This window comes from Delphinapterus leucas, chromosome 3, assembly GCF_059928025.1.
Source record: "Delphinapterus leucas isolate spDelLeu-1000000601 "Yukka" chromosome 3, BTC_Dleu_Yukka2, whole genome shotgun sequence".
NCBI lineage: Eukaryota > Metazoa > Chordata > Mammalia > Artiodactyla > Monodontidae > Delphinapterus > Delphinapterus leucas.
Window position 1 is genome coordinate 113,648,532 of NC_143131.1, and position 25,422 is coordinate 113,673,953.

The window sequence follows — 25,422 nt, forward strand, 5'->3', positions numbered from 1 at the left end:
CTTAAAAAAGGTAGGAAAACTTGGTAGCATTTTTACTTGTCTTTGGCCCACACCCCTCCTCAGCATGGTGATGGTTCTGAAGGTGGCAGCCTGTGTTCCCCACGTGGGACACTAGTCCCTGGGTCCAGAAACAACAGAGAAGATTTTGTTCTTAAAGAATTGTTTGTCTGTTTTGACCTATCTGAGGGGGCTGCCTGAAGGACTGATCCAAAGCTATTCTCTGTTTTGGATAATCTGGAACTTTCTCAGGACAGAAAGGTGGCTATGCAGAGGGCATTTCTCAAAACCACTGAAAGGCAAATGAATGACCCACTGCCACCTGGAACAAAAAAATAACACTTGAGACAAACAATAGATATGCTGAAAGCCTGAGAGGAAAATCCAGGGAGAGAGATTCTTTGGAAAAAGAGGACATTGAAAAATTCCCATGTGTGCCATACATTCACAGGACAAGACACATGCTTAGGAAATAACTGAGAACATCCCACACTTTCACTGTGACTGATCTTTAGGCTCAACACAAGCCCAAAGTGAATGCCAATGTACAGTTGTAAGTGGCCTGGCTCAGCATTGAAGGAGTTCCTCAACACAGAGCCCATCTGCAAAGACTAAGAGAGTTTTTCTTCTCCCTCTCTTCCTCTCTCCTTTTCTCTTCCTTCCTTCTTTCCTTCCTTACTTTCTTTCTCTCTTTCTTCTTTCTCCTTCCCTCCCTTCCCTCTTTTTCCTGAGGCATTTAAGAAAATCTCTGTTTACTAGCTGACCAGAAACTACAGAGGAAGAGACTTCAGAGACCATGCATTACAAAGAATACAGTCTTTACAAAAATTGTTTAGACAAGTCACTAAACAAACAGCTACTACCCACAAAAAGCAACAAAAACAAACCCTGAGGAGAGGGAAGAATTTGATTTCCAGAGTTACCACATTGTACAATTTAAAATGTCCAGTTTTCAAAAAAAATTATGAAGCATGCAAAGCAAAAAGAAAGGATGGCTTTTACACAGGAGAAATGAACAGAAACTGTCCCTGAGGAACCACAGACATGGGAATTACTAGACAGAGACTTAAAGTCAACTATGTAAAATATGCTCAGAGACCTAAAGGAAACCACAGGCAAAGACCTAAAGGTAACCAGGAGAACAGTGTTTCAGGAAATAGAATATGTCAGTAAATAGAAATTATAAAAAGGAATGAAACAAATTCTGGAGCTGAAAATATAATAATTAAAAAATTCACTAGAGGGTTCAAGAGCAGATTTGAGCAGCCAGAAGAAATAATCAGTGAACTTGAAGACAAATCACTTGGACTTATTCAGCCTGAGGAGCAGAAAGAAAAAGGAATGATGAAAATGAACAGAGTCTAAGAAACTTGAGGGGCGCCATCAAGCATATCAACATACACACGCATTCCAGAAGGAGAGGAGAGAGAAAGAGGAAGAACGAATATTTGATGAAATAATGGCCCAAAACCTTGCAAATTTGTTAAAGAATATATACATCCAAGAAGCTCAGTGAATTCCAAGAAGGAGAAACAAAGAGATCCACACTGAGACACATTATTATCAAGCTATCAAAAGTCAAAGACAGAATCCTGAAAGCAGCAAGAGAGAAGCAACTTGTTACATACAAGGAATCCTCCATAAGATTAACAGCTGATTTCTCCTCAGAAACTATGAGGACAGTGGCAGTGAAATGACATATTTAAAGTACTGAAAGAAAAATATTGTCAACCAAGAATTCTATATCTAGCAAAACTATGCTTCAAAAAATGACGACGAAATTAAGATATTTCCAGATAAACAAAAGCTGAGGGAGTTTGCTTCTGGTAGACCTGTGCTACAAGAAATGCTAAAGATAGTCCTTTAGGTGGAAATGAAACTAGATAGTAACTTAAGCCCTATGACAAAATAAAGAACACTGATAAATGTAACTACACAGGTGAATATAAAAGCCAGTATTGTATTTTGGGTTTGTAGCTCCTTTCTTTGTCTGTATGGTTTAAAATATGAATGCATAAAATAATAATTCTATAGTTAATGGGCACTCAGTGTATTCAGATGTATTTTGTGACAACAGAAACATGAAGAGGGGGATGGAGCTGTGTAGGAACAGAATTGTTAATATACTATTGAAGCTAAGGTTGTATTAGTTAAAAATGGATTGTTGTACATTTAAGAGGTTGATTGTAATCTCAAGGATAACCACCAAGAAAATAACTTTAAAAATGCAGAAAAAGAAATCAAAGAATCAAAATGGTACACTACAAAAAAAAACCCCAAAACACCAAAGAAAGCAGTAATGGAGGAACTGAGGAACAAAAAAGATGTGACATATATTAAACAAACAGCAAAATGGCAGAAGTAGTTTCTTCCTTATCAGTAATTACTTTAAATGTAAATGAATTAAACTGTCCAATTAAGACAGAATTGATTCTTAAAAAATTCCAAATGTATGCTGTCTACAAGAGATTCACTTGAGATCCAGATACAAATAGGTTGAAAGTGAAAAATGCAAGAAGGTATTCCATGCAAATAGAAACCAAAAGAGAGCTGGGTTGGGTATACTCATATCAGACAAAATAGACATTAAAGTAAAATGTTACAAGAGACAAAGGAGGACATTATGTATTGACAATAGGGTCAGTTCATCAATAAGATATAATAGTTTTTCTCAAGTACCTATGGAGCATTCTACAGGATAGACCATATGTTAGGCAACAAAACAAGTCTCAGTAAATTAAAAACTATTGAAATCATACAGAGTATTTTTTCTGGCAACTATGGAGTAAAACTAAAAATCAGCAACAGCAGGAAAACTGGAAAATTTCCAAATATATGGAAATTAAACAACACATTCTTAAATAACCAATAGGTCAAAGAAGAAATCACAAAGGAATTTAGAAAATACTTTAAGACAAATGAACATGAAAATACAACATAATGAAACTTATAGGTTGCAACAGAAGCAGTGCTCAGAGTGATATTTATACTTGTAAGTGCCTGCATTAGAAAAGAAGAAAGATCTCAAATTAATAACCTAATTTTACACCTTAAGGAACTAGAAAAAGAGGAACAAACTATACCCAAAACTAGCAGAAGAAAGGAAACGAAAAAGATTAGAGTGAGAAACAAAATAGAGAAATAATAGAGAAAAGTCAATAAAATAAAAATTCAGTTCTTTGAAAAGATCAACAAAATTCATAAGCCTTTAGCTAGATTGACTAAGAAAAAGAAGACTTAAATTACTAATAACAGAAATGAAAGTTGGGACATTACAAATGACCTTATAGAGAAGAAAAGTTTTATAGAAGAATACTTTGAACACTTTGTACACCAACAAATTAGATAACCTAGGTGAAATGGACAAAATCCTGGAAACATACCAACTACCAAACTGACTCAAGAAGAAATAGAAAACAGACATACTGAAACAGACCTATAAATAAAGGGATAGAATCACTAATCAAAAAAACCTCCCAACAAAACAATGCACAGGAGCAGATGTCTTCACTAGTTAATTTTACCCTGCATTTAAAAAAGATTGAATGCCAATCCTTCTCAAACTCTTCCAAAAATAGAAAAGGAGGGAATATTTCTGAATTCATTCCGTGAGGCCAACATTACCCTGAGACCAAACCCAAAGACATCACAAGAAAACTAGAGACCAACATCCCTTATGAATATAGGTGCAATAATACTTGAGATACTTACGTCTGAACCCAGCAGCATGCTTAAAAAGATTATACACCATGACCAAGTGGGATTTATCCCAGGAATGCAAGGGTGGTTCAACATAGAAAAAAATCAACGAATGTAATACATCAATAGAATGAAGGAAACAATTGATACAGTTATCTCAGTAGATGCTGAAAAAGCATTTGGCAAAATCCAGCACCCTTTCATGATTCAAAAACCAACCAAACAAACAATTTGAACTAGAAATAGAGGGAAAATTTCTTGACTTGATAATGGGTAATTATGAAGAAATCCACAACTAACATCATACCCAGTGGTGAAAGACTGAAAATCTTTCCCCTAAGATAAGGAATAAGACAGATGCCTGCTTTCACCATTATTCAACATTGTACTGGAAGTTCTAGCCAGAGCATTTAGGCAAGAAAAAGAGCTAAAATTTATCCAAATTGGAAAGGAAGAACCGAAATTATCTTTATTTGTAGATGACTTGATCTTATGACTTGATCTTAGAAAATCCTAAAGAATACACACATATACAAACTCAACTATTAGAGCTATTAAATGAATTCAGCACAGTTGCAGGATACAAGATTAACAACAAAAATTAGTTGTATTTCTATACACTAATATGAACAATCTGAAAAGGAAATTAAGAGAATTCCATTTATAATAACATTCAAAATAATAAAATACCTAGGAATAAATTTAGCCAAGGAGATGAGAGATGTGTATACTGAAAATTATACAACTTTGCTGAAAGAAATTAAATAAGACCTAAATAAATGGAACGACATCCTATATTCATGGATTACAAAACTTGTTAAGAGGACTATCCAAAGTGATCTACAAATTCAATTCAATCCCTATCAAAATTTCAACAGCCTTTACAAAAAAGAAATTGAAAAGCACATCCTTAAATTCATATGAATGTGAATAGCCAAGACAACATTGAAAATGAAGAACAAAGTTGGAGGACTTGCACTTTCTGACTTCAAAACTTACTACAAAGATACAATAATGAAAAGAGTGTGGTTCTCACATAAGGACAGACATAGACCTATGGAATAGAATTGAGATTCTAGAAATAAATCCAAATATCTATGGCCAATTGACTTTTGACAAGGGTGCCAAGACTTTTCAGGGGGAGAAAAATAATCTTTTCATCAAATGGTGGTAGGACAACTTGATATCCACATGCAAAAGAGTAAAGTTAGACCCCTGCCTCACACCATATATAAAAATTAACTTGGGACTTCCCTGGTGCAGTGGTTAAGAATCTGCCTGCCAATGCAGGGGACACAGGTTCAATCCCTGGTCCAGGAAGATCCCACATGCCGTGGAGCAAGTAAGCCCGTGCACCACAACTACAGAGCCTGCTCTCTAGAGCCCGCAAGCCACAACTACTGAGCCCATGTGCCACATCTACTGAAGCCTGCGTGCCTGGAGCCCGTGCTTCACAACAAGAGAAGCCACTGCAATGAGAAGCCCTCAGACTGCAATGAAGAGTAGTCCCCGTTTGCCGCAAGTAGAGAAAGCCCATGTGCAGCAATGAAGACCCAACGCAGCCACACCCACACAAAAATTAACTGAAAACGGATCAAAATCCAAAATATATAAGCTAGAAGAAACTCTTAGAAGAAAACATAGAGGTAAATCTTTATGACCTTGGATTTGGCAATGGATTCTTAGATATGACATTAAAAGCACAGGAAACAAAAGAAAAAATAGATAAATCGGACTTCATCAAAATTAAAAACATTTGTGAATCTAAGGATACAATCAAGAGAGTGAACATATGACCCACAGAATAGGAGAAAATATTTGCAAATTATATATCTGGTAAGGGATTAATATCTAGAACATATAAAGAATTTCCACAACTCAACAACAACAACAAAAACCCAATTCAAAAACAGGCAAAGGACTTGAATAGACATTTCTCCAAAGCAGATATACAAATGACCAGTAAGCGCATGAAAAGATGTTCAACATCACTAGTCATCAGAATGCAAAATGCAAATCAAAACCACAATGAGATACAACTTCACACCCATTAGGACAGCTAGTATAAAAACAAACAAAACCCCTCTCCCCATAAAATGGAAAATAGGACTTCCCAGGTGGCGCAGTGGTTGAGAGTCTGCCTGCTGATGCAGGGGATGTGGGTTCGTGCCCCAGTCCGGGAAGATCCCACATACCGCGGAGCAGCTGGGCCTGTGAGCCATGGCCGTTGGGCCTGCGCGTCCGGAGCCTGTGCTCCGCAACAGGAGAGGCCACAACAGCGAGAGGCCCGCGTACCGAAAAAAAAAAAAAAAAAGGAAAATAACAGGTGTTGATGAGGATGTGGAGAAATTAGAACCTTTGTGCATTGCTGATTGGAATGTGAAATCATACAGCCACTATAGAAAATATTTTGGTATTTCCTCAAAAAGTTAATCATAGAATTACCATATGATCCAGCAATTCCACTTCCAGGTGTATACCCCCAAAAATCAAAAATAGGGACTCATATAGATAGTCACACAGAAATGTTCATAGCAGCATTATTCTCAATAGCCAAAAGGTGGGAGCAACCCACGTATCCATCAACCAGTGAATGGATAAAGAGGATTTGGTATATTCATAAAATGGAATATTATTCAGCCCTAAAAAGGAATGAAATTGTGATACATGCTACAATGAGGGTGAACCTTGAAAGCATCATGCTGAGTGATATATAAACCAGACACACAAAGGGCAAAAATTATATGGTTGCACTTATATGAAGTACCTAGAATAGGCAAATTCATACATACAAAAGTAAATTCATACAGAAAGTAGAATAGAGCTTACTATGAGATGGCTAGAGAGGAGAATGGGAATTATTGTTTATTAGATACAGAGTTTTTGTTTAGGATAGTGAAATAGTTCTTGGAGTGGATAGTGGGGATAATTGTGTAATAATGTGAATACTTAATACTACTGAATTAATTGTATACCTAAAAATGCTTTAAAATGATCAATTTCATGGTATGTATATTTTACCACAATCAAAACCTAAAGATAATAAATACTCAAAATGAACCCCCTCCCTACTGAATTCTACACTTTAAAATGATGAATTTTATGGTACATGAATTATATCTCAATTTTAAAAATTATTGAGCCGACCTGTTGGAAAAGAGCAACAGAATAAAATCCAAAGGGAGAAAAAGGAAGGAAAAGTAAAGGAAAAAATCAAAAAAGGAAAGTAGAAAAAAGGAAATAGGTAAGAGCAAAAATTAATGAAATGGAAAACAAAGATTCAACACAAAGGGATCAACAAAGCCAAAAGTTAGATCTTAGAAAATAATTATAAAATAACTTTCTTGATGAGACAATCATGATAAGTTGTCAGTGAAGCCCTGAATCATGTTAGGGATTAAAAAGAGAAATTGCATTTCCCACTATTTACAATAGATGTCAGAAATCTAATAATTTTATGGCAATAAATTTGAAAACCTAGCTGAAATAAGATAATTTTCTAGAAAAAAATTACAAAACTCTCAATAAAAAAGGAAATACTTGAAAAAATATGTGTTCATATGTGTCCTTTAGTGTTTATAAAGCATTGGATTAGTAGTGAAAATTTTCCATCTCCTAAAACAAAAAAAAAGTAACTTGAACCAGATGGTTTTACATTCATGGAAGATATAATTCCAAACATATAAAACGCTTTTAGTGATTAGATAAATGAGCATATCTGCCCCGCCCACAGACAGTTCATTTCGTTAAGCCAGTACCGTTGGCCCTGTGTATCGTGGTTTCCAAATCCATGGATTCAACCAACCAGGGATCAAAAGTATTCTAAGAAAAAAATTACAGAAAATTTCAAAAAGCAAAATTTGAATTTGCTGCTTGCCTGGCAACTATTTACATAGAATTTACATTGTATTTACCACTATTTAGATAGCATTTATGTTGTATTAGTATTAGCTTACTATATATAATCTAGATCGCTTCTCGACCTTTTGGCTAAGGTCAAGTATAGTACTACAAGTAATCTAGAGATGATTTAAAGTACGTGGGGAGGATGTGCATAGGTTATATCCAAATACTATGCCTTTTTATATAAGGGACTTCAGCATCCTGGGATTTTGGTATCCATGGCGGGTGAGGTCCTGGAACCAATCCCCTGGGAATACCAAGGGACAACTGTATATCCGTCATGCCAAAACAAAACTAGACAATGACCATATGAAAAAGGAAAATTACACCCAGTATCATGAGCTTGGACATAAAAATCCCAAACAGAATATTAGGAAACTGAAATTTAAAAAATATATGAAGAAGGTAATATAGCATTGCCAAGTTGGGGTTTTCCAGGAATGTGAATATTAGAAAAATCTAGAAATTTTATTAACCAGCTTAAAATATTAAATGAGTAAAAAACCCCAATAAAATCACTTTAAGAGATGTAGAAAAAAGTTTATCATGAGTATCTTTCATGATAAAAATTTAGCAAACTAGGAGTAGAAAGGATTTGTTTTAAGTGATTAAGAGTACCTATGAAAAACCTACATCAAAATTCACACTCAGTGGTGAAACTGTAACAGTATTCCCTTTAAAGGTGTAGGCCAGTTATTATTGACAAGATTTGTATTAGCGTCTTAGCCAATGTATTATACAAGGAAAAGGAATAAAAAACGTTAAGGATTAGAAAGAAAGTTTTAAAAGACTGTCATTATTCACAGGTGTTATGATTCCTGTATAGAAATCCCAAAAGAATCTGGAAGAATTATTAATTAATAAAGTTAATACAATTAATAAAGTTAATAAATATTAAAGTCCAGCAAACTTGGTGGATATGTGATTAATAAATAAAATATATTTAATATGTCAGCAACAAAAATGATAGCACTTCTAATAAAATACAAAAAGTACTTAGAGGCAAAGCTAATAAAATCTTGGGTGATTTTTAAGGAGGAAAAAGATCTATAAAGGTCATTAAAGAAGACAAAGAAATGGAAGGGTATATCAGATCATGCATAGAAAGACTTAGTTTCTTCAAGATGCAATCTTGCCTAATTAAGCTATTATATCAATGAAATTCCAATAAGAAATCTGGCAGGATTTTTTTATGGGTCGCCAAAAGCTGATGCTAAAATTTAGATAAAAGAATGAAATATAAAAAACCAAGATGGTTTTGAAAGTGAAAAGGGGAGAAGTCTCGACTTACCAGGTAATAAGACTTCCTATAATGCTGCAGTAATTAAAGCAGGGTGATGATGCGCGGATAGACAGATAGACCAATGGAACAGGATAGAGTGCTCAGAAACAGACCTGGCTTGTATGAAAACCTGGCCCCTGTCAGATGGCATTGCAAATGAGTGGTGGAAGAGAAATTCTTCATTAAACAGTACATGTGGAAAGAAAAAACACAATTGGATCTCTACCTTCCAGCATATACAGCTAAAGACCTAACTTGAAAAGTGAAACTTTAAATTTTTAGAAGAAAATATAGATTTATATGATCTCAGAAGGGAAAGGTATCTTAAGGTATGAAATAAATAAGCCATGGAGAAAAAGTTTGGTTAATTTGATTCCATTAAAACTTTAAATTTCTATTCATCAAAAGATCATTAAAGAGGTGAAAGGATAAGTCACTGTAGGAGATGCTATTTGAAACACATATAACAGGTAAAGGCTTAGGATTCAAAGTATGTGATATATTGTCTTCCAAATCAATAAGAAAAAGACAAAACAATCTAGCAGAAAATTTGGCAACAGATTAGGAACAGGCAATTCACAATTTAAACATATAAAAAGATGCCCAACTTCATTAATAATTAGAGAAATGACAAACTGAAAAATAAGATACCATTTCATATTCATCAGATTGACAAAAATTAAGAAGTCCAACAGTAGGGAGTATTGGTAAGGATGTTAAAAAAAAATAAAGCATTGTTCAGAAGTAAGTCAGAAAGAGAAAAACAAATATCGTATAATATCGCTTACATGTGGAATCTAGAAAAATGGTACAAATGAACTTATTTGCAAAGCAGAAATAGAGACACAGATGTAGAGAACAAACTTATGGATACCAAGGCGGGGAGGGTGGTGGTGGAATGAATTGGGAGATTGGGATAGACATATATATACTACTATGTATAAAATAGGTAACTAATGAGAATCTACTGTATAGCACAGGGAACTCTACTCAGTGCTCTGTGGTGACCTAAATGGGAAGGAATTCTAAAAAAGAGGGGATATATGTATACATATAACATTCATTTTGCTGTACAGCAGAAACTAACATAACATTGTGAAACAACTATACTCCAATAGAAATAAAAAATAAGGAGCATCGTTGGTATTAAAGTAAGTTAGTACAATAGCTTCAGAAAACAATTTGGCAAAATCCAGTGAAGCTGAAGATGCTCATATTCTACAATCAGGTAATTCCACTCCTAGGTGTGTAACAGAGAAAAACTACACATGTGTACAGTAAAACATGGGGCTATGAGTTGGTTGGGAGTGTTGTAAGGGCAGGGAGTTATTTCGATGGAGGTGTTATTTGCAGGTTTCAGAGAGAAATGAAGGGAGTTCAACTACAGCTGGCCGTCTGCAGGGTTAGTGGGGCAGCTGTGTCTGCTGCCGCAAGGGGAAGGTAACGTGGGCATCATGGCCATGTAGGCACCCAGCGATTAGACCCAGTACTCCTGTGATGATTTTGGAGTGGTTTCTTCTCTCAACAAGGACAACGGTTGAGGTGATCAGGTAGAGGATGACCACTATGTGGGTTTGGAAGAAATCACTCCAAGGCCAGCTGATAGCCTATATATCTCAGTGTGCAGGTAACACACATAGATGATAAAGAATATAGCAGCAAAGATCATCTCAATCAGCAATCAAGGCAGGTCAGAATCACCAGGCACAATAGAATCTTAGCAAACAGGAGAATTCCCTTTCCGGTGCTCCAGAAGTTGGTGCTGGTGGCCCAGCAGCTGGGAGCCCAAGGGGTGCTCAGAATCTGCTGTGGCAGGGACTGGGGTCCCTAGGGACACGGAGGAACTGATCATGGGCTTGAGGATGCTGCACACCCAGCCATCTTGCCCACGATCTGGCTGGGGAGAGGGCCCAGGGGCAAAGGACCTTAAGTCCACTTTTTAAATGGCCCTGCAACCTGACTCAAACTTTTTGTACTTTTATACTCTTTGCAGTAGTAAAAAATGGGTAACTGGATAAAGAAATTATAGTATTTTCATAAGTGGAATTGCTAAATAGTGGTGAAACACTAAACTAGGTTTACATATATCAACATGGATGAATCTTATAATTTTAAATGAAAAAAAATCACCCAAAGAATACTGTAATGTATATGCAATTTATGTAGTGTATAAAAAATGCAAAACCATACTATGTACTTTTAGGGATGCATATGTGGTAAAAGTATAAAACACACGAGCAAGACATACTCCAGATTTAAAATAGGATTACTTTTGTGGGAAGGGAAGGGGATCTGATCAATGTGAGGCTCTGCCTGTAATGGTAATATTTTATTTCTTAAGCTGGGTGGTGGTATATGGTTGTTCATTATATTATTCTTTATACCTTTTTGTGTATATTAAATGTTTCATTGTAGTTAACAAACATAAAAGTGTATTAAATGGTTGCCATGTGGTGACCACAAATATAAGTATACAGGACAAATAACACCACCAGCTGCCCTAATGTTTTCCAAATGGATAGTTGTGGCTTGAGTTACAATTTCCAGTGACAGCATCTGACATATTTAAAAGGTGGTGTATCTCAAAACCTTTTCTATTTCCCTCTAGAAATGGAAATAGAAACTCTCTCTAGCCCCCCTTCACCCCACCCCAAACTCATCTCAGTTAAAGGTATCGGCATTTACCCAGTTGCTCTGTGTGAAGCACTAGAGTCTTCCTTGCCTTCTCTCTACCCTGTGCATCCCTGAGTCCATCAGCAAGTCCTGTCATCACTGTCCACAAAATACTTCCGGAATCTGTCCTCTTCTCTTCAGCTCCACACTGTCCCCCACTCCAATACAATCTAACCTCGTCTCTTGCCTGGATGATGGTTCTTCTACTATCTAGCACCTCCTCCCTAACTTGCCTCCCAGTTGCTACTCCTGCCGGTTCCCCCACGGTCTCTTTTCCACGGAGATCTCTTTAAAATGTATATCAGTTCACATCACTCCCTTGCTCAAACTCCTCCAAGGCTGAGGTTAAAGTTCACAGCCCTCACCAGGCCTACAAGACCCTCCCTACATGGCCCGCCCCTCCAACTGCATCTCCTGCTCTGCTCACCCCTTTCTGTTTTGCCACGCTAGCTTTGCTGTTCCTTTCTCCCCTTAAGGCCCTTGTACTCGCCATTGGGGAGTAGTCTCCCAGTTTTTATTATGGCTCCATCCCTGGCTTTAGCAAGGCCTCCACTCAGCACCTTTTCTAAAGTAGCTGCCATGCCTGCCCCTCCCCACCCTGGCCAGCCCCTCTCTCCCCTTTGGCTGTTTCATGTTCCTTCCTGTCTGATGTTATGTATGTATTTGTCTAAACATTCATTTCCGTCTCCCCTACTAGACCGTCAGCTTCCTGGGCGTGCTGTGGTGATCTATCCTGCAGACCCTCATTCTCGTAGCCATTGGCGTTGGGCAGATGCGACACCCCAAGAGCTTCTTGGAAGCCAAGAAGCTGGTGTAGCCGTCCCAGGCTTCCCAGGCCATCCTTCCTCCCTGGCTGGGGAAGCAAGGGCCTCCTGGACTCATTTCTCTCTGGCGGGAGGCCTGGTCCCCAGCCATGGGTGTCTACAGGGGAGAGGGGCCACAGCACAAGCTGAGGGCAGCAGCTTGGCTGGCTAATACTGAACAGGTGGCAGGGTAAATGCCTGCCCCCTCCCCTGGGCCCTTTGCAGTAATCTGGTGAAGCCACTGGGAGCCCTACTGACACCTCAGAATCACAGTGTTACTGATCAGGGATGTGAGCCTGTTGTCTGGGGGGACTGAGGGGAGGGGAGTGGGTGGGCAAGCCAGTCTCCCTTCTGTCTTCCTTTCCTAACTCGGGATTTTGACCAGGTTGGGGCGGGATTCCCTGCCACCCAGGAAACCTCACCATTCCCTCCTTGGGCCTAGACCCAGCCTGCTGATCCGGGGTGTGTGTGTCACTTGAGGGTGGGGTAGAGGGAGTTGCAGTGTGTGCCCTGAGGTTGACCCCAGGTTCTTCACATGGTTGTTCTTTTGGGGACAAGAGAAACTGGGGTTAGGCCAAACAGAGGCCTTTGTGCTGGTTGGGGATGGGGCCTGCAGAGTCTTAGTTACTGATTTCATTTTCAATAAGTTTAGGTTTGTTACCTTGGTTTCCCAATAAAAAAAAATTAACTTCTAAAAAAAAAAAAAATGAGACTGTCTCATTGTTTCATTTCCCTGTGCCTGAAACAGTGCTTGCTTGGCATGTGGTAGATGCTTAATCAAAGCTTCCTCAATGAATGAATTCATTGATGATAAGGAAAAACTTAGATGACTCAAAAAGTACCTTTTGGTAAAATCAAAGCCACTGGAGTTGTAGATGCATGAGAAGAATTTGAATAAGATTGTTTCATAAAGTATAAAAGTGGGAAGAAAAAGCAGAATGTTCTTCAGAAGCAGATTAATTAACTGATTTTAAGTATGTGTGATAATAGAGTAAATAAAGTAGATGTGTGAGTAGTTCATCTCCGTTCCCAAAAGTCTGGGTATTCAGGTTGGCCAGAAGGCTCTTGGGATCTTCTCTTTGGAAATCCGGGCTGCCTGACACGCACCTCCCACCGGGCCTCAATAGTCATTCTGTCCATTGGTCAGTCAGTCATTCCCAAGCCATCTGGGTCAAACCCAGCCCTAAGCTCGGGGCCACAGGGTAGGCAAGACACAGAAAGAGAAGGGCATCAGGCACATTGTGTCCACTGTGTGCCAGGGACTCTGCCTGGGTTTCTCTGTCTTGTGGCTGACTTAGGAGCACCCGCTCCCACCCTCGCCCCGCCAACACACACACCTGATTGGGTGGCCCAGGCAGGGGTAAGGTCTGCAGCTTGGTCTGACCCTCCTACCCTTACCACCCCTGTAGGTCTCAGAGCTCATCTTTGTGTCCATCTATAGCTCCGAGTTCTGCATGAAGCTCTACGTGGACCCCATCAACTACTGGAAGGATGGCTACAACCTGCTAGATGTGACCATTGTCATCATCATCTTCATCCCCTACAGTCTCCGCAAGATCAAGGGCAAGCACTACCCTTACCTCAACATCGCCGATGGCGTACAGTCCCTGCGCATTCTCAAGCTTATCCCCTATAGCCGCGGCATCCGAGTGAGTGACATGGGATGCCGTGGCTCTGGGAGTGCAGGTGATAGGGCCCATCTGCCCGTCAGCCCCTGATGAAATGATAATTCTGCTACTCTCATGCAGTGACGGAGTCCTCTTGTGCGACAGGTTGATGTTTACCTGTGTTATCTCATTTAATCTTAAAAGGATTCTAGGAAAGGTATTAGCTCCATTTTACAGATGAAGAAATTGAGACCCAAGGTCACTCAGCAGTTAGATGCTGGAGCTGAGCTTTGGAAGGTGTGTCTGACTCAAGACCATCTGATCTTTTCCCCTCTCCCATGTTGCAAAGTGACTGATTTTCTTATGGTCCAGACCCTTTGGACTACATGCCCAGGAGTCTCCAGCTTTTTGGCGGCTTCAGCCACTCACTGCTTTCCCCGAACGATTGAAAAATCTGCTGCTTCTCTTGATGGGAATGGTCTCATGACTTGTTCAGGCAGCTCTGGAAGTGCTGCTCCTGCCGAGAGGGCAGAGGGTGGCCAGTCTTTACTTAGCTCAGAGGTTCCAGAACAAACTTCAGAGGTCCCCCAAACGTGCCCTCAGGTGTTCATCCTGGACATGGTATGTTTGCCCTGGCTCTGGTCAGTACCCGTGCTTCTCCAGGAAGGGGCTGATTTGGACCTATTCGACAAGTTAGGGTGTGTCAGCCTGTTCTGCTGAGAGGTTGCCCCTAGGCCAGCCTGGTGTCTGTCTGTCTAGGGCTTAGGTCTGACACTCAGGGAGCCCAAGGGAGCCCCAAGCCTGAGTGGAGAATAGGCGCATGTTAAAGAGCTCCCCCTCCTGCAGACCCTGTGCATTCAGGTCTTGCTCTCACGTGGTCACATACCCATGTGTGTCCCCTCCCAGGATGGGAGCATGGTCCCATCCTCCTGCTTCTCTTCACGGCAAGGCTCCTGGAAGAGGTGTCTGTTCTCCCAGTCCCTCTTCCTTACCTGTCATTTGTGTCCGGGCTTCCTCCCTCCTCTCCCCTGTAACTAGCCCCTCTGAGGCTGCCAGCAGCCTCCTGTCACTGCTTTCTCCTGGTTTCCCTCCAGCCTCTTAGGCATAACTTCTCAGGTGCGCGTTTTCTTTGCCTTGCCCATGAGTGTGGTTTTCTCAGGACTGTGTCCTGAGCTCTCTTCTCTTCTCACTCTATATTCTCTTTGGGTGACCTTTTGCACTTGTCAGGGGTCTTCACCTGCCCATGCCACTTTCTTTGAACTTCAGACCTAACTGCTTCCTGGATAGCTCACATACTCCTCAAACTCAACGTGTCTAAACCGGAAGTCTTCACTCTCCTCCCACCCCCACCCTCCAATCCCAAGACCTGGCTCCTCCTCCTGTATTTTGTCTGTTGGGGATGGGTGCCTCCTGTCAAGTCAACTGCCAAGTCATAAGTTTGAGTGTCGGCTTTGAGCTCTCTCTCTCAAAGTCCTATAGCCTGGCCTCCTAGATAGTTCTTGGCTTGTTCACATCTTTTCACTCCAACAGCCATCATTTTTTCTCCATCACCATTCACCTTTCCATGGGTTCCTGCAGTGGCTTCCCACACTATTGAGAGCCCTGGAGCAGAAATGCCTCAGCAGCTGGAGGAATCTCTAAAGTGCACCTCGAGTCATGGCACCACTCCTTTTACACTTGAGAGTGACTCCCCTTGTTCGTGGGCTAGAGGCAGACCCTATAATGTGTCCTAGAAGTGGGGAAGGGAGTGTCTGAGGTGCTGGCCTACGGAGGCTATGTCAGGGAGGGATGAGAGTAAGGTAGGTGGACAGGAAAGAAGACTGGAGCTCTTTGGGAGGTGAGTGCCAGGTGGCGGGCACCTCGGAGTGAGGGAGTAATCAGACAGTGGGGGCTGTGCCCATTTTTTTGGGTATGGGGCACCAAGGGAGCGGGGGCCTAAAGTGATTCAAGGGTCGCTGGAGATGAGGAAGTCAAGGGACGAAGAGGCTTCGTCCTCTTGGGGATTGGTGGATGTCCACAGAGATGCTGAAGGCCCCCAGGATGACAGCAGGGTGGGGTGGAGCCATTCCAAGATGCAACAGGGTGTGGGAAGGTGGAAGGTTGGCCCTGCCCAGAGGCAGGGGCTTTGCCCATGGAGGCTGGGGCTCCGAGGATAAAGTAGGGGATGGCCTCCTGAATCAGGTGAGTGGGGGATGAGCAGCCTCCCTCTAGAGGGCTGCTGGGGAGCGATGTCCTCAGGCAAGGGAGGGTTTACAGGGAAGGCCAGGAGAGAGATCACTGTGGAATGAAGGTGCCAGAGACCTGCAGGAGTCATGAGAGGAAGGTGGTGATGGTGGTGGGCTGAGGGAAAGGAAGTCCAGGGCTGTGCAGGGAGGAGGAAGCAGAAAGGACTGGTGGCAGGAGGGGCTTCCATCTTGGGGAATGGGGGGAGGGGCAGTGATCCAGATTGTCCCTTGTGAGGCTGAGGACACGAGCCACCTGCTGAGTGCATTGTGTTGTGGCAGCCTGGTCAGCGGGGAAGGCCTGGAGGTGCCAGGGTCTTGGTGCCCGGCAGGGATAGCCCAGGGATCCAGTGAAGGGCACACAGCCCTCCCCACTGGCCAAGGCCTATCCCAGAGCTCAGCCTGGCTTGCTTGGTGACCGAAGGCCTCTGCGTGGCCTTTGGTCCACGTGGTCACGCAGACACCCAAGGGCACGCAAACACAGCATGTTCATATGCATACAGTCCATGTTTGACCCCAAGGTCTTTCTGTCATTAAGCAGAGCCTTGTATCCAAAAGTTGTTCCCTGGGGAACCATCAGACCCTCCTGGTTGTAGCTCTTCTATGGGTTTGGGGATGTCCCTGGACCCCCAGAGTGACTCTGGATTACATGCCCTCTGTACACCAGCCTGGCCAGCTGGCCAGGGGAGCTGGAGGTGCCAACGGTGGAGCCTTGCACCTCTGTGCTGATTTATATTCATTGAGGTCTAGATGAGGCTCTAACAGAGCTGCAGCTCAGTGCCCAGAGCTGGCACTCTGGCACATTCTTGACTCCTGTTCCCTGATGAATTAAGATGACATTCTGCTTTCCACCTCATGGCAATAAACCTGCACCATGAAGAAATAGTTCCTTGCTGTTTTGCACACAGAGAAGCTCTGTTAGCTGGGCAACCAAGGGCCACACTGCCCTTGTTCATCTGCATTTCAGCCTGAAGAACCACCTTCAGACACTGGGCTGCAAGTGAGAGCGTCAGCCTCGCCTCCCTCCCTGCCTGCTCCTCTTTGCGGTGCATCACTTGCCACCCATCAGAGCGGCAGGGCCCGAGTACCTGCCCTGACAAGAGGTCCTCTCCATGCCCATGATGCCCCAAGGCCAGGAGGGCAGCCCTAGCGTGATTCAGAGCCCAGGACAGCTGAACTGGGGGCTAGGAGTTGCTTCCCCAAAGAATTTGGGAATTCAGAATCAGGCACCTACTGGGGGCCAGGCTGTAGGTCTAGAAAGTGCAGGACTTCCTCAGGGAAGGAGCTACCAGCCTATGGGGATTTGGGTAAACATCCATGGGACTAGATTTCTTTTTTTTTTTTTTTATACATCTTTATTAGAGTATAACTGCTTTACAATGTTGTGTTAGTTTCTGCTGTACAACAAAGCGAATCAACTATATGAATACATATATCCCCATATCCCCTCCCTCTTGTGCCTCCCTCCCACCCTCCCTACCCCACCCCTTTAGGTGGTCACAAAGCACCGAGCTGATCTCCCTGTGCTATGCAGCTGCTTCCCACTAGCTATCTATTATACATTTGGTAGTGTATATATGTCCATGCTACTCTCTCACTACATCCCAGCCTCCCTTTCCCCCACTGTGTCCTCAAGTCCGTTCTCTACATCTGCATCTTTATTCCTGCCCTGCCACTAGGTTCATCAGAACCTTTTTTTTTTTTTTTTTAGATTCCATATATATGTGTTAGGATATGGTACTTGTTTTTCTCTTTCTGACTTACTTCACTCTGTATGACAGACTCTAGGTCCATCCACCTCAGTACAAATAACTCAATTTCGTTTCTTTTTATGGCTGAGTAATATTCCATTTTATATATGTGCCACATCTTCTTTATCCATTCATCTGTCGATGGACACTTAGGTTGCTTCCATGTCCTGGTTATTGTAATTAGAGCTGCAGTGAACATTGTGGTACATGACTCTTTTTGAATTATGGTTTTCTCAGGGTATATGCCCAGCAGTGGGATTGCTGGGTTATATGGTAGTTCTATTTTTAGTTTTTTAGAAAATTTTACTCTATTTATTTATTTTTTATACAGCAGGTTCTTATTAGTTATCTATTTTTTACATATTCGTTTATATATGTCAATCCCAATCTCCCAATTCATCCCACCACAACCGCCCCCTCACTTTCCCCCCTTAGTGTCCATACACTTGTTCTCTACATCTGTGTCTCCATCTGCCTTGCGAACCGGTTCATCTATACTATTTTTCTAGATTCCACATATATGCATTAATATACAATATTTGTTTTTCTCTTTTTGACTTGTTTCACTCTGTATGACAGTCTCTAGGTCCATCCGCATCTCTACAAATGACCCAGTTTCGTTCCTTTTTATGGCTGAGTAATATTCCATTATATATATGTACCACATCTTCTTTATCCATTCATCTGTCAATAGGCATTTAGGTTGCTTCCATGACCTGGCTATTGTAAATAGTGCTGTAATGAACATTGGGGTGCATGTGACTTTTTGAATTATGGTTTTCTCAGGGTATATGCCCAGTAGTGGGATTGCTGGGTCATATGGTAGTTCTATTTTTAGTTTTTTAAGGCACCTCCATACTGTTCTCCATAGTGGCTGTAGCAATTTACGTTCTCACCAACAATGCAAGAGGGTTCCCTTTTCTCCACACCCTCTCCAGCGTTTGTTGTTCATAGATTTTCTAATGATGCCTGTTCTGACCGGTGTGAGGTGATACCTTATTGTAGTTTTGATTTGCATTTCTCTAATAATTAGTGATGTTGAGCAGCTTTTCATGTGCCTCTTGGCCATGTGTATGTCTTCTTTGGAGAGATGTCTGTTTAGGTCTTCTGCCCACTTTTTGATTGGGTTGTTTGTTTTTTTAATATTGAGCTGCATGAGCTGTTTATATATTTTGGAGATTAATCTTTTGTCTGTTAATTCATTTGCAAATATTTTCTCCCATTCTGAGGGTTGTCTTTTCATCCTGTTTATAGTTTCCTTTGCTGTGCAAAAGCTTTGAAGTTTCATTAGGTCCCATTTGTTTACTTTCATTTTTATTTCCATTACTCTAGAGGTGGGTCAAAAAAAGATCTTGTTGTGATTTATGTCAAAGAGTGTTCTTCCTATGTTTTCCTCTAAGAGTTTTATAATGTCCAGTCTTACATTTAGGTCTTTAATCCATTTTGAGTTTATTTTGTGCATGGTGTTAGGGAGTGTTCTAATTTCATTCTTTTACATGTAGCTGTCCAGTTTTCCCAGCACCACTTATTGAAGAGACTGTCTTTTCTCCATTGTATATCCTTTCCTCCTTGTCATAGATTAGTTGACCATAGGTATGTGAGTTTATCTCTGGGCCTTCTATCCTGTTCCATTGATCTATATTCCTATTTTTGTGCCTTGTTGTCTTGATTACTGTAGCTTTGTAGTATAGTCTGAAATCAGGGAGTCTGATTCTTCCAGCTCCATTTTTTTTTCCCTCAAGATTGCTTTGGCCATTCGGGATGTTTCGTGTCTCCCTACAAATTTTTTTTTTTTTTTTTTGCAGTACATGGGCCTCTCTCTGTTGTGGCCTCTTCCGTTGTGGAGCACAGGCTCTGGACTGTGCAGGCTGAGAGGCCATGGCTCATGGGCACAGCCGCTCCGTGGCATGTGGGATCTTCCCAGACCAGGGCACGAACCCGTGTCCCCTGCATCGGCAGGTGGACTCTCAACCACTGCGCCACCAGGGAAGCCCTCCATACATATTTTAAGATTTTTTTTCTAGTTCTGTAAAAAATGCCATGGATAATTTGATAGGGATTGCATTAATCTGTAGATTGCTTTGGGCATTATAGTCATTTTCACAATATTGATTCTTCCAATCTAAGAACATGGTATATCTCTCCATCTGTTTGTGTCATTTTTGATTTCTTTCATCAGTGTCTTATAGGTTTCTGAGTACAGGTCTTTTACCTCCTTAGGTAGGTTTTTTCCTAGGTATTTTATTCTTTTTGTTGCAATGGTGAATGGGTTGTTTCCTTAATTTCTCTTTCTGATCTTTCGTTGTCAGTGTATAGGAATGCAGGAGATTTCTGTGCATTAATTTTGTTTCCTGCAACTTCACCAAATTCATTGATTAGCTCTAGTAGTTTTCTGGTGTCATCGTTAGGATTCTCTATGTATAGTATCATGTCATCTGCAAACAGTGACAGTTTTACTCCTTCTTTTCTGATTTGTATTCCTTTTATTTCTTTTTCTTCTCCTATTGCCTTGGCCATTACTTCCAAAACTATGTTGAATAATAGTGGTGAGAGTGGACATCCTTGTCTTGTTCTTGATCTTATAGGAAATGCTTTCAGTTTCTCACCATTGAGAATGATGTTTGCTGTGGGTTTGTCGTATGTGACCTTTATTATGTTGAGATAGGTTCCCTCTATGCCCACTTTCTGGAGAGTTTTTGTCATAAATCAGTGTTGAATTTTGTCAAAAGCTTTTTTCTGCATCTATTGAGATGATCATATGGTTTTTATTCTTCAGTTTGTTAATATGGTGTATCACATTGATTGACTTGCATATATTGAAGAATCCTTGCATCTCTGGGATAAATCCCACTTGATCATGGTGTATGATCCTTTTAATGTATTGTTGGCTTCTGTTTGCTAGTATTCTGTTGAGGATTTTTGCATCTATATTCATCAGTGATATTGGTCTTTAATTTTCTTTTTTTTGTAGTGTCTCTGTCTGGTTTGGGTATCAGGGTGACGGTGGTCTCATAGAATGAGTTTGGGAGTATTTTGGAAGAGTTTTAGAAGGATACGTGTTAGCTCTTCTCTAAATGCTTGATAGAATTCACCTGTGAAGCCATCTGGCCCTGGGCTTTTGTTTGTTGGAGGATTTTTTTTTTTTTTTTTTTTTTGTGGTACGTGGGCCTCTCACTGTTGTGGCCTCTCCTGTTGCGGAGCACAGGCTCCGGACGCGCAGGCTCAGCGGCCATGGCTCATGGGCCCAGCCGCTCCGCGGCATGTGGGATCTTCCCAGACTGGGGCATGAGCCTGCGTCCCCTGCATCAGCAGGCGGACTCTCAACCACTGCGCCACCAGGGAAGCCCTGTTGGAGGATTTTTAATCACAGTTTCAATTTCAGTGCTCCTGATTGGTCTGTTCATATTTTGTATTTCTTCCTGATTCAGTCTTGGAAGGTTGTACTTTTCTAAGAATTTGTCCATTTCTTCCAGGTTGTCCATTTTACTGGCATATAGTTGCTTATAGTAGTCTCTCACAATCCTTTGTATTTCTGCAGTGTCAGTTGTTACTTCTCCTTTTTCATTTCTAATTATTTTGATTTGAGTGTTCTCTCTTTTTTTCCTGATAAGTCTGGCTAATGGTTTATCCATTTTGTTTATCTTCCAAAGAACCAGCTTTTAGTTTTATTAATCTTTGCTATTGTTTCCTTCATTTCTTTTTGATTTATTTCTGATCTGATTTATGATTTCTTTCTTTCTGCTAGCTTTGGGGTTTTTTTTTTCTTCTTTCTCTAACTGCTTTAGGTGTAAGGTTATGTTGTTTATTTGAGATTTTTCTTGTTTCTTTTTCTTTCCTTTTTTTTTTTGGCTGTTTTGGGTCTTCATTGCTGCACGTGGGCTTTATGTAGTTGCAGCGAGCAGGGGCTACTCTTCATTGCAGTGCACGGGCTTCTCATGGCAGTGGCTTCTCTTGTTGTGGAGCATGGGCTGTATCTAGGCACACGGGCTTCAGTAGTTGTGGCCCAAGGGCTTAGTAGTTGTGGCTTGCGTGGCACAGGGGCTTAGTTGCTCCGTGGCATGTGGGATCTTCCCGGACCAGGGATCAAACTCGTGTCCCCTGCATTGGCAGGTGGATTCTTAACCACTGTTTCACCAGGGAAGTCCCTCTTGTTTCTTGAGGTAGGATTGTATTGCTGTCAACTTCCCTCTTAGAACTGCTTTTGCTGCATCCCGTAAGTTTTGCGTCATTATGTTTTCATTGTCATTTGTTTCTAGGTAGTTTTTGATTTCCTGCTTGATTTCTTCAGTGATCTCTTGGTTATTTAGTAGCATGCTGTTTAACCTCCATGTGTTTGTATTTTTTACAGTTTTTTTCCCTGTAATTGATATCTAGTCTCATAGCGTTGTGGTCGGAAAAGATGCTTGATACAATTTCAATTTTCTTAAATTTACCAAGGCTTGATTTGTGACCCAAGATGTGATCTGTCCTGGAGAACGTTCCATGTGCACTTGAGAAGAAAGTGTATTCTATTGTTTCTGGATGGAATGTCCTATAAATATCAGTTAAGTCCATCTGATCTAATGTATCATTTAAAGCTTGTGTTTCCTTATTTATTTTCTGTTTAGATGATCTGTCTATTGGTATAAGTGAGGTGTTAAAGTCCCCTGCTATTATTGTGTTACTATTGATTTCCACTTTTATGGCTCTTAGCATTTGCCTTATGTATTGAGGTGCTCCTATGTTGGGTGCATAAAGATTTACAATTGTTATATCTTCTTCTTGGATTGATCCCGTGATCATTATGTAGCATCCTTCCTTGTCTCTTGTAATAATGTTTATTTTAAAGTCTCTTTTGTCTGATATGAGTATTGCTACTCCAGCTTTCTTTTGATTTCCATTTGCATGGAATATCTTTTTCCATCCCCTCACTTTCAGTCTGTATGTGTCCCTTGGTCTGAAGTGGGTCTTTTGTAGACAGCGTATAAACGGGTCTTGTTTTTATATCCATTCAGCCAGTGTATGTCTTTTGGTGGGGGCATTTAATCCATTTACATTTAAGGTAGTTATTGCTATGTATGTTCCTATTATCATTTTCTTAATTGTTTTGGGTTTGTTATTGTATGTCTTTTCCTTCTCTTGTGTTTCCTGCCTAGAGAAGTTCCTTTAGCATTTGTTGTAGAGCTGGTTTGGTGGTGCTTAGTTTTCTTAACTTTTGCTTGTCTGTAAATGTTTTAATTTCTCCTTCAAATCTGAATGAGATCCTTGCTGGGTAGAGTAATCTTGGTTGTAGGTTCTTCCCTTTCATCATTTTAAATATGTCCTGCCACACTCCCTTCTGGCTTGCGGAGTTTCTGCTAAAAGATCAGCTGGTTAACCTCATGTGGATTCCCTTGTATGTTATTTGTTGCTTTTCCCTTGCTGCTTTTAATATTTTTTCTTTGTATTTAATTTTTGACAGTTTGATTAATATGTGTCTTGGCGTGTTTCTCCTTGGGTTTATCCTGTAAGGGACTCTCTGCGCTTCCTGGATTTGATTGACTATTTCCTTTCCCATGTTGTGGAAGTTTTCGACTGTAATCTCTTCAAGTATTTTCTTAGACCCTTTCTTTCTCTCTTCTTCTTCTTGGACCCCTATACTTCGAATGTTGGTGCATTTAATGTTGTCCCCGAGGTCTCTGAGACTGTTCTCAATTCTTTTCATTCTTTTTTCTTTATTCTGCCCTGTGGCAGTTATTTCCACCATTTTATCTTCCAGCTCACTCATCCGTTCTTCTCTCTCAGTTATTCTGCTATTGATTCCTTCTAGAGTATTTTTAATTTCAATTGCTGTGTTGTTCATCACTGTTTGTTTGCTCTTTAGTTCTAGCTCCTTGTTAAACGTTTCTTGTGTTTTCTCCATTCTATTTCCAAGACTTTGGATCATCTTTACTATCATTACTCTGAATTCTTTTTCAGGTAGACTGCCTGTCTCCTCTTCATTTGTTAGGTCTGATGGGTTTTTACCTTGCTCCTCATCTGATGCATATTTCTCTGTCTTCTCATTTTGTTTAACTTACTGTGTTTGGGGTCTCCTTTATGCAGGCTGCAGGATCGTAATTCCTCTTACTTCTGTTGTCTGCCCCCAGTGGGTGAGGTTGGTTCAGTGGCTTGTGTAGGCTTCCTGGTGGGGGCGACTGGTGCTTGTGTTCTGGTGGGTGGGGCTGTATCTTGCCCCTCCGATGGGCAGTGCTGCATCTGGTGGTGTGTTTTGGGGTGTCTGTGAGCTTAGTATGACTTTAGGCAGCCCGACTGCTAGTGGGTGGGGTTGTGTTCCTGTCTTGCCAGTTGTTTGGCATGAGGCGTCCAGCACTGGAGCTTGCTGGCCCTTGGGTGGAGTCGGGTCGTAGTGTTGGGATGGAGACCTCTGGGAGAGCTCTCACCGATTAATATTCCATGGGGCTGGGAGTTCTCTGGTGGTCCAACATCCTGGACTCAGCTCTCCCACCTTGGAGGCTCATTCCCGGGACTAGATTTCTGAACCTTCTAGACTGCAGAATAATGGGGCCTGTCTGGATAGTGCTTGAAGAACGTGGCCAAGATCAGCGGTCAGGAGTCAGTCCCACACAGGCTTCCGGGGAGCGTGACTTTTTCTGCACGGCTGTTCTCGAGGCTGCTTGGCTTTGACCTTGGGTGGCACTGGGCCTGTGCACTAGCCTGGAAGTGGGAGACCCAACCGGGGCCTCTCCCTCATCCTTCCAAGGTACCTCAGGTTCTTCTACATGGCCCTGCCCCTCCGCACCCTGAAGATGTCACCTGCAGACTGTGTCCCATTGCAGCCTTTTTCATGAGTTCTTACCTCTTCAGTCTTAGCAGTCTTGGGAAAGAAGTTCTGTCTCTCTTGCAGGATTGGAGGCAATTTTTTTACAGCTCAGTTCTTTTGGAATTAATTCCTTAACACTGATTTTTCTTCCCCCAAGGAGGGGAGGGGGGCGTCAGGTGTGCATTCACCCTTGCAGGCAGCTGCCAAAGTGGTCCACATACAGGGCAGCCCCAGTGCTCCTGGGTTGTCTCTCTGTTTTGCACTTTACCCCAGACTATCAAAACTTCACTGTCCTGTGTCCCAGCTCCACCAGTACCTCCTTTCCTACTGCTAAGTCAATAAATAGTATCTTGGCTTAGAAAGAGGTGCTTTTGTGGTTGACTGTGGTGGCACAAGGCAAGGGGCTGGAGAATGTGTTCCCGCTCTGCCGTTCTAGCAGAGTGTGACTGTGACCAAGGCATTTTGCTTCTTTGAGCCTCAGATCCTGCATCTTGAAATGGGAACATCTTCCTACCTTGACATGGTATCTGTGACAGTATCAAGGTAGCTGAACATGTATATGCAAGACTCCAGGGCATGGAGAAGGAACGATGAGGCATGGGAAATAAGACAAACACCCATCTCATGGGGGAAGACTAAGGTCACAAGGTGGAGACCTGCCTGTGAAATGGGGCCCAGAAGAATTGAGAAGTCCTATTCCTCTC

The 25,422-nt window shown here is 41.5% G+C and overlaps 1 protein-coding gene and 1 pseudogene across 1 annotated transcript in view; one reads left to right on the forward strand and one right to left on the reverse strand.

The window, feature by feature from the left end:
* The window catches only part of CATSPER3 (cation channel sperm associated 3), a 44,290-nt gene that overhangs the window by 12,815 nt on the left and 6,053 nt on the right, over window positions 1–25,422 (forward strand). The window contains exon 3 of the mRNA XM_022588845.3: window positions 13,767–14,006. Within this exon, the coding sequence (XP_022444553.1) occupies window positions 13,767–14,006 (240 nt within the window). The remainder of the gene's footprint in view (window positions 1–13,766; window positions 14,007–25,422) is intronic.
* On the reverse strand, window positions 10,178–12,394 carry LOC111182337 (proteolipid protein 2 pseudogene; annotated as a pseudogene).